General features: G+C 50.1%; 1 protein-coding gene across 1 annotated transcript; it reads right to left on the reverse strand.

Annotated features, from left to right (window-relative positions):
• Positions 1-320: 320 nt before the first annotated feature.
• Positions 321-12,236, reverse strand: BATF3 (basic leucine zipper ATF-like transcription factor 3). The gene is given in 3 exon segments (XM_060088490.1): positions 321-506; positions 8,929-9,072; positions 12,159-12,236. Coding segments are annotated over 3 exon segments (408 nt in total).
• Positions 12,237-12,510: the final 274 nt, after the last annotated feature.

Here is a 12,510-nt window from a genome sequence, read left to right on the forward strand (position 1 = left end):
GCGAAAGGAGAGAAGATAACACCTTTATTATCCATATGATAGAGGAAATGATTCTGCATAAGAACAGAACCTACTAGCTGCCAAAGTGGACACGCGGTGACTCCTGAGGATGGCCTCCCTGCCTGGATCCGCTAAAGGCTCTGAGTCAGGGGCCTCTGAGAGCATCATGCTGAGCCTGGGCTGCTGGGGACACGGCCCGGAGCTCCTAAGAGCTGACCCAGCCACAGGTCCCCTGGTACATGGATGCAGAGGGAAGCCTCTTCCCAGGTGTGAAAAAGACCAACGCTCCTTGTTGGGCAGAGGAGGGCCGTCTCTGGGCTTCACCGGGGCAGGCAGCCAGCCACGGGGTCCAGCCGCGGCACCGGCACAAAGTTCACGGGGCAGAGCAGCAGCGGGCACATCTTCTCGTGCTCTTTCAGCACCTCGCTCAGGTGCTTCACCTCCTCCGTCAGCTTCCCGATCTCTCTCCGCAGCACTGTGTTTTCTTGCTCCAGGCACTCATACTCCTGGGAAGACAGAAATCAGTCTTCAGCATCGGTTCTGAAACCACGAGCCCTTCCTCTGTCCTCCGGGCAGATCTACCCCCGGCCATGATGCTCACCTCCTTCCCTGAAATCTTTCTCATTAGCTGCCTCCACCACTCAGATTTGTTTGTTCATTTGCTTCACGTCTCTCCCCTCCCACCAGGATGAGGGTCGGGCTTTGTTTTCTGAATCGTCTTTATTATCTTATTTATAATTGACATAAAATAAAATGCACCTAATTTTAAGTGTATAATTTGATGAGTTTTGACAAATGTAAACAACTGTGTTGATCAAGACGCAGAACATTTCCATCACTCTGAAAAGTTCCCTGATCTCCCTCTGCAGTCAGTGGCCCTCTCCCCACAGCCACTGATCTCCTTTCTGATGGTTTCTGCTGGGTTCACTGTTACAGCCCCAGCACCTGGAACAGTGCCTGGAACATAACAAATGTTTGTTGAATGCTGAGTAAACGAATGAAAACACCCCTTGCCTTGGCTTTGCTCCAACACTCACCTGTTAAGCTTCCACTATATCGGAGTTTACAGAGGCTTAGAACTGCGGGAGATCAGAGAGCCCTTAGCCCAAACCACACACTGCAGAAACCTTCCCTATGTAATTCTAGCTCCGACATCCAACTTGTGCTGGACACTCTCTCCTTCAAAAGACAGTTCCTGCTATTTCTGAGCTGCTCTATTAGAAAGCTCCTCTTTGTACTATCCAAAATCATTCTCTCCTTTAACCCCACCCACTGGGCTTGGTTCCACCTATGGAACCACATAGAGCACATGCGATACTTTTTCAACATCACATTTCTTGAAATGTTAGGAGACGGCCCCATACCACTTCCCCTTAGGTATTCTCTGAGCCCAACTGCTTCAGGTCCTCTGAGTTCCTTGGGTTTTAGGACTTCTGGTTCCTCCGCCCTTCGGGAGGCCATTCCCGACACACGTTCCATTTTGCCAGGAGCTCTGAGAAAATGTTCCCAAAACACAATGCACGATTCTGGGGATGGTCCCGCCATTCAGAGGGCAAATGCGTGAGGTAGTCCGCTCTGGGTGGGACCCAAGTGCGCAGCCACCTAGCTCTGGGGATTCTCTCTGAGAATGCAGAGAAGTGCAAGCTTTGTCTGCATCGACCGCTTCTCTGTTCATACTTGAACTACAACTGATATTTTGGCTTAAGGGTGGGCTTTACATCCGCTTCTACTGAATTTCACCCTGTTTGCTTGGTCATCTGCCAGCCTAGCAAAATCTTTTTGAATATTGATTGTGTCAGCTCCTGGGTTAGTGATACCACACAGCTCTAAGCTGTCCGCTAACTCAATGACGTAGGTCTTCGTTTTCTTCACCCAACTCATTAATAAGTCCTACAATACTCGGCCACTTGCAGAGCCCTATGGCATACCAATGGAGACCTTCTTAAGGCTGACGATCTTATTTGCATCTTGTTGAAATGTTGTTTTCAATCATTTCTAGGTTGATTCATATGGTTAGGCTTTGTTGAACCATGCATGCCATACATTTCCTGAGCTGGGAGCCCAACCTTATTATCTTACCAGTAACTTTTAAGAAATATTACTAAAAAAGTCTGATCTTCTTACAGGCCATGAAGATACATGCAAATTCTCAGCTCTGCCTCTCTACTAAAGCTGTTCTCCTCAACTGGGCTGCCTTCCTGCTTTTGTGTGGAAGGTCAAGCCCACCACCTCCAGGAAGGCTTCCCAGATCATAGCACCTAATGGAACCACATCTCTCATTACATGTTCTATTCAGTCTTGTATCATAGTCAATCTTATTTATATTAAATAAGGTCTCTCCCCAAAGATCAGAAATGTATAGCAACTAGGGGGCCTCTGCTACCTTCTCCTGTACCCCTGCCCGACAGGCCCCAGTGCCAACATCCACGAGCTCAGTGACTCCACAACCCTCGCCCTTGGTCTCCTTCTCTTGCCCCCTTCCTTCCCTCCCTCCCACTCTAGGCACTTTCCTCCCTCTCAGAACAAGGGCCCCAGAGAGGTTGCACATAGAGGCCATCAGAACTATCTCTCTGCCTCCTGTCTTTCCCAGGCAGGCTCTCAGGGTGACACGGAATACTCTCCATGTCAGCGGGCCTCGCCCACCCCACCACAGGCTGAGCTGGGCCACTTTGGCCTTCTAGTACCCTGGCTGCATTACGCCTTCAGCTCTCCTCCAGGCCTACCACCCCCAGGGCTCTCCTCTGGCCTCTGACAGCTTTAGTCCAGGAGTCAGAATTCAGTCTCCCAATGCAGCAAGAGGCCCTCTGTGGGCAGGAAGGGTCTGGCTGGGAGGAGGGGATGGGGACCTAGGCATCGTGGGGAGCGCTGCCTGTAGCAAAGGGCTGAGAGAGGCCACAGCTCTGGGTAGTTCGCACATGCGCGCGTGCGCGCGCACACACACACTCTCCACCCTGCAACTGGAAATTCTCTTCACCTCCAGGTAAAATGAAGAATACATTTGAATGGTTCCGATGAGCTAAGGTTATTTGTTTCTGTTTGTTTTGCGGTACGTGGGCCTCTCACTGTTGTGGCCTCTCCCGTTGCGGAGCACAGGCTCGGGACGCTCAGGCTCAGCGGCCATGGCTCCCAGGCCCAGCCGCTCCGCGGCATGTGGGATCTTCCCGAACCGGGGCACGAACCCGTGTCCCCTGCATCGGCAGGCGGACTCCCAACCACTGCGCCACCACGGAAGCCCAGCGAGGAGCTAAGATTTTAACTAGATTCCAAAGAACAGAATTCTTCCTGTAGCAGCATATTCCACGTGCCTTTGTATAGTTACTGAACGCTGTGGCAAGATGCTTATGAGCTTCTGAGCTCTCCTTCTGGAAGCCACAGGGGCCATGCTACCAAAGTCCACGGCTCTCCCCGAGCCCCAGCTCAGAAAGGCCACAGAGCTGCCTGTCACGGGCCTCCCTTGGCTGCCTTCTCCACAGGGACTTTCTCTTCTGGGATTTAAGTTTTACTCATAAATCTGAGGAGGGGCTTTTACTGAGCTGAGGGAATAAAAAGAGAAGAAGTCAAAATCTTCTTCAAGCGAGACCAGCTCCACAAAAATAAAAGAGGGAGCTGAGAGGGGAGGAAGAGGAGGTGAGAACACTGAGTGGGTACAAAGGGGAATGAGTAAGACCCACTTCAACCTGAGGAGAAATTACCTGGACTTAACATATGTGAAAAAGAAGCCAAGAACATTAGACCCTTTGTTATTTCCAAAGAGATGATCAGTTTAGCTCAAATCTCACTGACTTTCCAATCTCCTATCCCAGGAGGATTTGAGGTCACTGTGCTGCCTTCTCTGGGTATGTGCAGGACACAGTCACAAAGCAGAGACCAGAAATGGGAGGCGTTGAAATCACTGCAAATCCCACTTCTGCCTCAGAAATTAAGCTGTCTAGGGCAATGATTCTCAACTGGGCCAATTCTGGCAGTCCCCGGGGAACATCTGGAGTGGCTGGTGACAGTTTGGCTTGTCACAGCTGGGAAGGGGGCGCTACTGCCCCCACCCCAACGAGGAAACAGCTGACCCCAAATGTCAATAGTACTGAGGCTGAGAAACCCTCGTCTGAGCTTCTAAAGAGAGGCTGATTGAGGAATGAGGTGCTGTCTGGGGGGTGATTCAGGGTCTAGGATGCCTTTGAGGCAAAGACTGGTAAAGAAGCTAAAGTGGGTACCAGGGACCAGAGATGATAACTAAGGTGGGAAGGAAATGAGGGGAAGGAAAAGGCCATCAGGAGGACACAGACCCCATTTCACAAGCGAGACAACTGAAACTCAGAGGTACGGTGACTTTTCTGAGGTCATGCAGACTTGGGGCCTGATCCCTGACTTCAAGGTCAACTGCAGCTCTCAGGCAATGACAGCAATTCTGCTTTCGCTTGGCAGTGTCTGGGCCCAAATTTCCCCCCACGGTGGTTACCAGCAGTAAAGGGCTACGAGAGCTCAGGATTTTACCATAAGTCTATTCCCAAGCCTTAAACTCATATACTTCTCAGCAGAAAAACTGTGTCACCATCAAGGGCTGTACAAATTAGTGTCACCATCAGTTTCTAAACCCAGTGAGGACTGACATGAAGGATTCTCTTAGAGTATGCAATATCTGAAAACACCAGGGCAACACCTACCACAACCATATTGCCCAAGAAAGTTGTCAGTTTGTGACATTTGGGGCTCCTGAGGATGGCATCGCTGCCTTCCTTTTCTGACTCAAAGTTCTTTCTCAGTCTTACACCTTTGGGTGCCTGGCTTGAACCAGTGTGACCCACTTCTGAGACACTTTCAACTGGGCTTAGAGACCTGAACTATTTTCTTGGGTTCCCATTTGTGAATCTGGACCTGGGCCATGTGCCTAATATTCAGAGATAAATACGGGTCAAAGTCTCCATGAGAGGGGTAAGTGCCTTGAAGGGAAAACTCGAAAAGCCACAGTGAACAGCGAGATGCACAGATACACACTAGGAACTTCTTCTCATCACTGCGGGGCGACTTTTGGCAGCCACCACCCTGAGGGGGAAACTCAGACATCTCTGAAGAGTGACCCCAGTCTCGCTCTGGCTTGGCCTGCTCAGGTTCTCCTCCCGCCCTGCCCTCCAAGGGGGTTCTGCCCTGATGGATAGTCCCCTGGCTTTGGGGATGGAGAGCTGGGGGAGGAAGAAGGCAGCCGAGAGACTTGTAACAGCTGGGACTGGAGGAGGTTTTTCTGGATGTTGGAGGTGAGACAGGCTCAAGAACTGAGTGGGCAGGAGAAGAAGGTGGGAATTTTAAACACGTCTTGCTCTAAATATTCCCCTTCATGGTGCTCACGAAAGGCAAATAAAGAGCTCGAGTTACTTGGAGATATTTAGCAATGCTAGCCCACAGTATAGGATAGAGGAATTTATGGGATAAGGGCTTTACTCAAAGCCCCCTTTTTTTTTAACATCTTTATTGGAGTATAATGGCTTTACAATGGTGTGTTAGTTTCTGCTGTATAACAAAGTGAATCAGTTATATGTATACATATATCCCCGTATCTCTTCCCTCTTGAGTCTCCCTCCCACCCTCCCTATCCCACCCCTCTACGTGGTCACAAAGCACCGAGCTGATCTCCCTGCACTGTGCAACTGCTTCCCACTAGCTATCTATTTTACATTTACTCAAAGCCCTTATGAAGGGCTCAGCTCCCCAGGGAGTAGTGGGCAGTCGTGGCTCTCAGGTGGCAGCTTTCTGTGCCCTTTGGTGTCTCCCAATGAGCTGGCCTCATTCCAAGTCTGAGGAGAAGGTTTCCATGCACTGTATCTGGCTCTTACTTTTCCCAACCTAGATGTGTCCTGGGAGCCCTAGGGAGCCTGAGGGGCTTTCAGCTGTGACCCAAAGCGGTGTGTTAAGTCCTCTGCCTGCAGCTCACTGGAGCACAGTAACATTATTCATCACCACATTTTTTAACCAGACATCCCACTCTCAATATGTAGATGTTTTTCAAAATTTAAAAACTAGTCACCAAAGTGACTACTGACACCAGTGACCAATGACACTTGTGTGTAGCTGGTGATGGTAAAGGGTGGACTTCCGCTTTGGGGCCTGTGTATGGATGGAACCACTGTCCTGGCCTCCTTGATACTGTGTTTCCTAACAAAACTGGCCTTGCTGAAGTGATCTGCCAATGGTGCATGATCCTAATCCTTTCTTGTAGCTCCACAGAGAAAGAGGAGAAGGGCGTGTTCTTCTGTGGAGGGACTGGGTTTCAGATCAGTCGGCCCCCTTCTGGAAAGGGCAACTGGCAGTTATGTTTATGGACAGCAAAACAAGCTAAGAATCCTGTGAAGGGCCCTCCACCCACCGTTCTAAGAGGGATTAGTGAGGAGTAAATGTGGCAAATCACCCCTAAATTTCCCAGAAATCTAGTTCATTTCATTATCAAATCCAACAATGACAGAAATTGAGAGAGACCCATCTTTTTTTGACACTGTAGTAAAGTATTTATGTCTGTGGTAGGCAGAATAATGCCAACCCCCATGAGGTTTACATCCAATCTCTGGAACCTGTGAATATGTTACCTTACATGGCAAAAGGGACTTTGCAGATGTGACTAAGTTGAATATCTTAAAAGAGGGAGATTATCCCAGGTTATGCAGGCGAGCCCAGTGTAATCATCAGAGTGTTAGGGAAAGAGGAAGCAGAGAAGGAGATGTAACAACAGAAACGGTGTCAGAGTGTTGCAGGATGAGAAAGACTCAACTGGCCAGTGCTGGCTTTGAAAATGGAAGGGGACCAACAAGCCAAGGAATACAGAAGCCTCTAGAAGCTGAAAAAGGCAAGAAACGGATTCCTCTGCAGAGCCTCCAGAAGGAATGCAGCCCTGTTGACACTTTGATTTTAGCCCAGTGAGACCCATTTCATATGCCTGACCTCCAAAACTGTGAGATAAAATAGATCTGTGTTGTTTTAAGTCACCGAATTTGTCATAATTTGTTACAGCAGCCATAGGAAATGAATATACTTTCCTTGAGACTCTTATGCCTCCCAAGGACAGGAATGAGATCTTAACCCTCTCCTTGTGACCCAGTGGCAATGCCTTGCCTGCAGTGGTTCTTGATAAATATTTGTTGAACGAATCTTGTCCAACAAGATTGAAAGATCTTGTCCAAGTCATTTAGTCACCTCCACACACATAATCACTTGGGATTTAAAACCAAGTGTTCTCTAGTGTGTTTTGATATTGATGCATCTGGCTCCAACTACAAGTTCCTCGAGAGGAAGGGTCCTGCGGGCACATGTGTTCTGAATATAGGGCCTTGCACTGACCAAGCCACAAGTCCCCTCTGGGGGTTATTTGGTAGCATGAAGCTAGAACCAGGCTTGCTTCAGGAGCAAGGGGGAGGGAAGAAAGGAGGCAAAGGGCATCCCAATTCCTCTGTGGAAATTTTACAGAACTAATCCCGGCTGGAACGGACCTTCCCTGACCCTGGTCTGAAGATCCTAGTCTCTTTCTACAGCCCAGACTTCCTACTTTCAAGAAAGAATGTAACATTTATAATCTATGGCCCTCTGTGAATTTATATCAGCGGGTCACCTCTCCCTGGAGCCTGTGCATTCTAAATCTGTTCTCTGCTCAGTGTGAACGGGTTTTTAGAGACTGTCATTTCCCCCCCATAACACCTCAGAGTCTCCTGTGCTATCAATGCCCCTCAGACTGGCCTTGCTGAGACAATCTATGGCCAGAAAGTGTGGCAGGAGAGAGCTGAACTAAAACCCTTAGTATTCACACCAACCCTGTGCAAAGACAAGAGCATGGGAATGCCATCAATTCCTTGGACAGATCCTGGGATGCCTTCGACGACGTCAGTTCCCATGTCCTGACTGTGAGATTATGTGGGATTATGCACAGGGACAGAGGAAAACGGAAGAGTTCAGAATAAACCTCAGGTTCCTGATTTGGGTGATAAGAGAGATGGTTAGTTAGCTCCATTAACTACAATTTGATGACAGTGAGAAGAGAAAGTCTCAGGGTGAACAGACACGCTATCATGGTCATGCTGCAGCTGAGGAGCCTGTGGCGACCCATTTGGAGGTATCTAAGCAGACACTGGAGATGTGGGGTTAGGGCCAGAGGTCTTGGAGTAATCAATGCCTACCTGAGAGTAAGTGACGTTGGGAGCTGACGTTGGCAGAACAGATTAATAGATTAAATCTTCCAGGGTGAGAAGAAAAAAGGGCAGAGTCTGAAAGCCTGGTCAACACCAACATTTAAGAAAACAGACAGAGGTAGAAAAGTGGACAAAGAAACTAAGAAAAAAAGTGGTGAAGAGGGTCAGGAGAAATAGGAAATGTGGTCTTTTAGAAGCTAAAGACCTTGAAAGAAGGTTTCAAGAAGGCGAGGATCGGTGGTGTCAGAGGAGTCAGCAAGGTGAAGGATGAGGGGACTAGAACGAGGTCCCTGGACCGGGCAGTGCCAGGGCACTAGTGGCCTCAGCGGAGCAGCTTCTGTAGGAAGTGTGCACGTGTGTGTGTGCATGTATGTGTGTTGGGGGAGCAGAAACGATACCACAGAGGACTGGGGAATAAACAGGAACTGAGGACATGGAGATAGCAGGTCTCTTTTTAATAAGCAGGGAAAGAAAAGAGGGAAAGAAAAGAAATGAGGCACTAGCTTGAAAGGGAATCAGGACCAAAAGGTGGGTTCTTCATTTTGTAATAAAGGAAACTTGAGTGTGAGATGCAACCAGTGAGGGAGAAATGAAGACACCAGTGAGTGAAGACTCAGAACACTGGGCTGGAAGGACACAGCAGAATTAGATGTGCATGTGGCCGAACTGGTGATGACCAGGGTGTGACCTTAGGTCCACCACAGGGCAAGGGTGGAGGATGACTCCTTGCCATGGCCCTTGCATGGCTCTGCCCTAACCACACTCTCACCTCATGGAGTTTGTCAGCCTTCTGGGTCTGCTTCTTCCGGCTTCTCTGAGCAGCAACTCGGTTTTTTTCCCTCCTTCGGACCTTCCTGTCATCATCCTCAGGGCTCTGGGGGGGAAGGTTTGGTCAGGTGTGATGCTGAGGCCCCTCGCCTCACCTTCCCTGCCCTTTCTCTTCACCCAGCATTGCTTATGGAGCATCACCATTTTCTTTGCAGTCACAGCAGTGCTTGCTGCTACATCAGTGGGATAACAGTGGCCCCACGTCGAGGAGCACTCACCATGCGCTATGACTGTGCTAGCTGTTAACCCCTGTCACCACCCTGAGAAATGTGTGGTGGGACTGCCATCTAAAAGATGAGGAATAAGAAACTCAGAGATGCTGAGGAACTTGCTCCAGGTATCACAGCTAGTAGCGGGGCGAACGGGAAGTGGAACTCAGGTCTGTGGGACTCCAAACCAACGTTCTCAAACCTCTCTGCTGCAGGGCATGTGCCTGGAAGAGGTGTGGTGTTGGTGCTCATCTGAGGACGGGAAAGGCAGAAGGCTGCTGCCATCTGGGACTTGCTGTGGGCCGGGGCTTCCGCCACCACATGCAAACAGGTATTTTTTTTTCAATTTAGAAGATATCATTTAAAAATTTTAATTGGTAAAACGTCTACATAGTTTAAAAATTAGAAAGAATAAAACACTGAAAAGCAGACCCCTAGATAACCACTTTGGTTTCTTGTATATAGGAAGCATCATTTCTAAAACGTATTTCTAAAATGTTTGCAAACAGGTACTTTTGATACTGTGTACAAATCACCATTACACTGATAACTAACTGCAACCACGTAACTCTCCCAACATACCACGTGATCCTGAATGCCACAACAATAGGTTCCTTTGAACAATGTCTGACTGATGTTTTGTTTCACACACAGGTCAGGGCGAATGAGAAAGCAAATTTATGATGTGTCTTGAAAGCTCTTGGCTGTATATGAGATTTAACTAAACTTGGTCAAATCCTTCAAGAGTTATCCTGAAACAGGCAGGCAGAAAAATCCACCTACCATGGTAAAAAGACTTCACCCCATTATAGAAAACATGGAGAAGTGTGGCAGTATTTGCTTTCCAGAACCCTATGAGAAGACACCCAGGAAATACTACCTTTAAAGAGTTTAAAGGCCAAGAGATTAGTGGGATACAAACACAGGAAAGCTACTCAATTATTACTATTAATGGAAAGCAAATATTGATAACATAAAATAATGGATGTTTTCAGTTATCATTTTATCTGGTCTAATATTCCAAATAAGAAAAGACCCATATCACCTCCCCAAGTTACAGCAGGTAAAGAATTTTCAGCATATACAAGAATATAAAGCTACGAAAGGACACGAAGTAAGAACATAACAAATAGAAGTGGACTGGAGGCAGTGCTTAAGGGAACAGGCATAAAATGTTAAAATGTAGTCTTTTAGAGGCAAAGAAGTCTTGGTAGATATAACCGGAACACAACGGCGAGTGCAGCAGACAGAACTTTTAGCTTTAGAAATACACAGTTCCTGGTTTTATCTCTTACTATCACTATGGTGTTGGGCAAATGACTTAAACTCTCTGATTTTTCCATTTTCTCATTTGTTGTGTGATTCATTCATTCTTTCAGTAAGTATTAACTGAGCACCTGCCATGTGTCAGGCACTGTCCTGGGCACTAGAGACACATGACCTGAACAAGTGGTCAATAAGCTCTGCAATGATCATCCTAAGAGCCCAATGCTTGGGGCTTCATAGGATAAAATGAGATTTTATCCCAAAGCTACCAGCGCATGGTATGCCCTCAATAATCTCTGTTAAGGCTGCTGCTATTTTTTATTGAGTCCCCCATAGTGCCTGTCTCCATATCATGCCTCTCTATTCATCATCAGAAATTCATAGGGCACATGAAGCAGTCTGCATTCTGCCCTGTAGGAGCAGACACTCCAAACTGGATTTATCACCTATCATATTGTCATACCTGACAACCAGCAGAAACATTTAATCAAGACGGAAAGAGGGGGGCTTCCCTGGTGGCGCAGTGGTTGGGGGTCCGCCTGCCGATGCAGGGGACACGGGTTCGTGCCCCGGTCCGGGAGGATCCCACATACCGCGGAGCGGCTGGGCCCGTGAGCCATGGCCACTGAGCCTGCCCGTCCGGAGCCTGTGCTCCACAACGGGAGAGGCCACAACAGTGGGAGGCACGCGTACCGCAAAAAAAAAAAAAAAAAAAAAAAAAAAAAAAAAAAGAGGGGAGCAAACTGTTGAGCTATTCATGTATTATTAACCACATCTCAGTTAGTTCTCATAAATATCATGAGAAGCTGATATTGTTATATTGATTTTACACGTGGGGAAATTGAGGTTCAGAGAGGTTGAGCAAATTGCCCGAGGCTACTCAGCCTGTGTGTGGCAAAGCCCAGGCCTAAACTCAGATGTGTGGTTCTCTAGCGTCACCCGATGACATTCTGTGCCAGGCACCGAATTGAGAAGAAGGGCATAACCATGAAAAGACTCAGTCCTAAAGCAGCAGAGCGGGAAGTTCTCATACTGCAGTCCCTGCGGGCAACTTTGTGTCAGTTTCCCCAGTACGCGGTTGTAAACGTCGTGGTGGACAGCGCACAGGACCGAGCGCCGGCCAAGGGCTTTCCACCAGTTCTGAGGGTGGAGTCCGCCTACTTCTGGCCCCTACCTCGCACCGTTAGGCCATTCGGCAGGCAGCCGGTAGATGTTGGGAGTGCCTGGGCACGAGTTTCCCCTTGTAGCGGAATTTCCCCTCTCCACACCTTGGCCCCCTCTCGGAGCGGCGGGGAAGGACCACGCGCTCCGGCGGTGGGGTAGCAGCCGGCGGCGGCGCATGGATGGCGACGCCCAAGGCAGCGGGGACCCCACGTGCGGGGGACCGTGGACAGTGCCCAGCCCTACCAGGCGACGGCGCCCTCTGGCCTCTCCCCCTCCCAGGCTCAGGAGCCCAGTCACCATCCCGGACGCCCCGGGCACCGTGCGTGCGCGGGGGCGGCAGGGCAGAGGCGCACGCCAGGGTCCCTGGCCCGCCCCCGCGGCCCCCACACCGCTCGCGTCTAGCTCCCGCAGCGCCCTCCACCCTTGCACTCAGTGGTCACCACCCGGGAGCCCCAGCACCCACCTCCTCGCGCCCCCAGGCGCGCCCACCCCCGCAACGCCCGTGGTCCTCCCCGAGCCTCTAGTTCACTACCTGCGGCTGCGCCTGGTTCCCCGGAGCCGCGAAGCTCCTCTGCAGGACGCTCCCGGCGGCCGGGAGCCCTTGCGACATGCCGCGCGCTTCTCCGGCCCGGCCCGCCCCGCCGCGCAGCCTAGCGGAGGAGCGGCCGCCCGGCCCGGCGCGCCCTGCACGCGGGGAGCTGCCTACCGGCTCTCTCCCGCCACCGGCATCCCCGCGCCCCAGCACCTGCCGGCCGCCGCCTCTGCCGCGCCCCCTCGGGCTTCCCGCTTTCCCGGCTCCAGCGCCCGCTGCGCAACGCCCGGGTTTCCCCACCCCCCAGTCCAAGCCCGCCGTCCTTCCCGTCCCCAAGTCCGCCCCGCCCCCT

Source organism: Mesoplodon densirostris, chromosome 2 (assembly GCF_025265405.1).
Source record: "Mesoplodon densirostris isolate mMesDen1 chromosome 2, mMesDen1 primary haplotype, whole genome shotgun sequence".
In the NCBI taxonomy this organism is placed as follows: domain Eukaryota; kingdom Metazoa; phylum Chordata; class Mammalia; order Artiodactyla; family Ziphiidae; genus Mesoplodon; species Mesoplodon densirostris.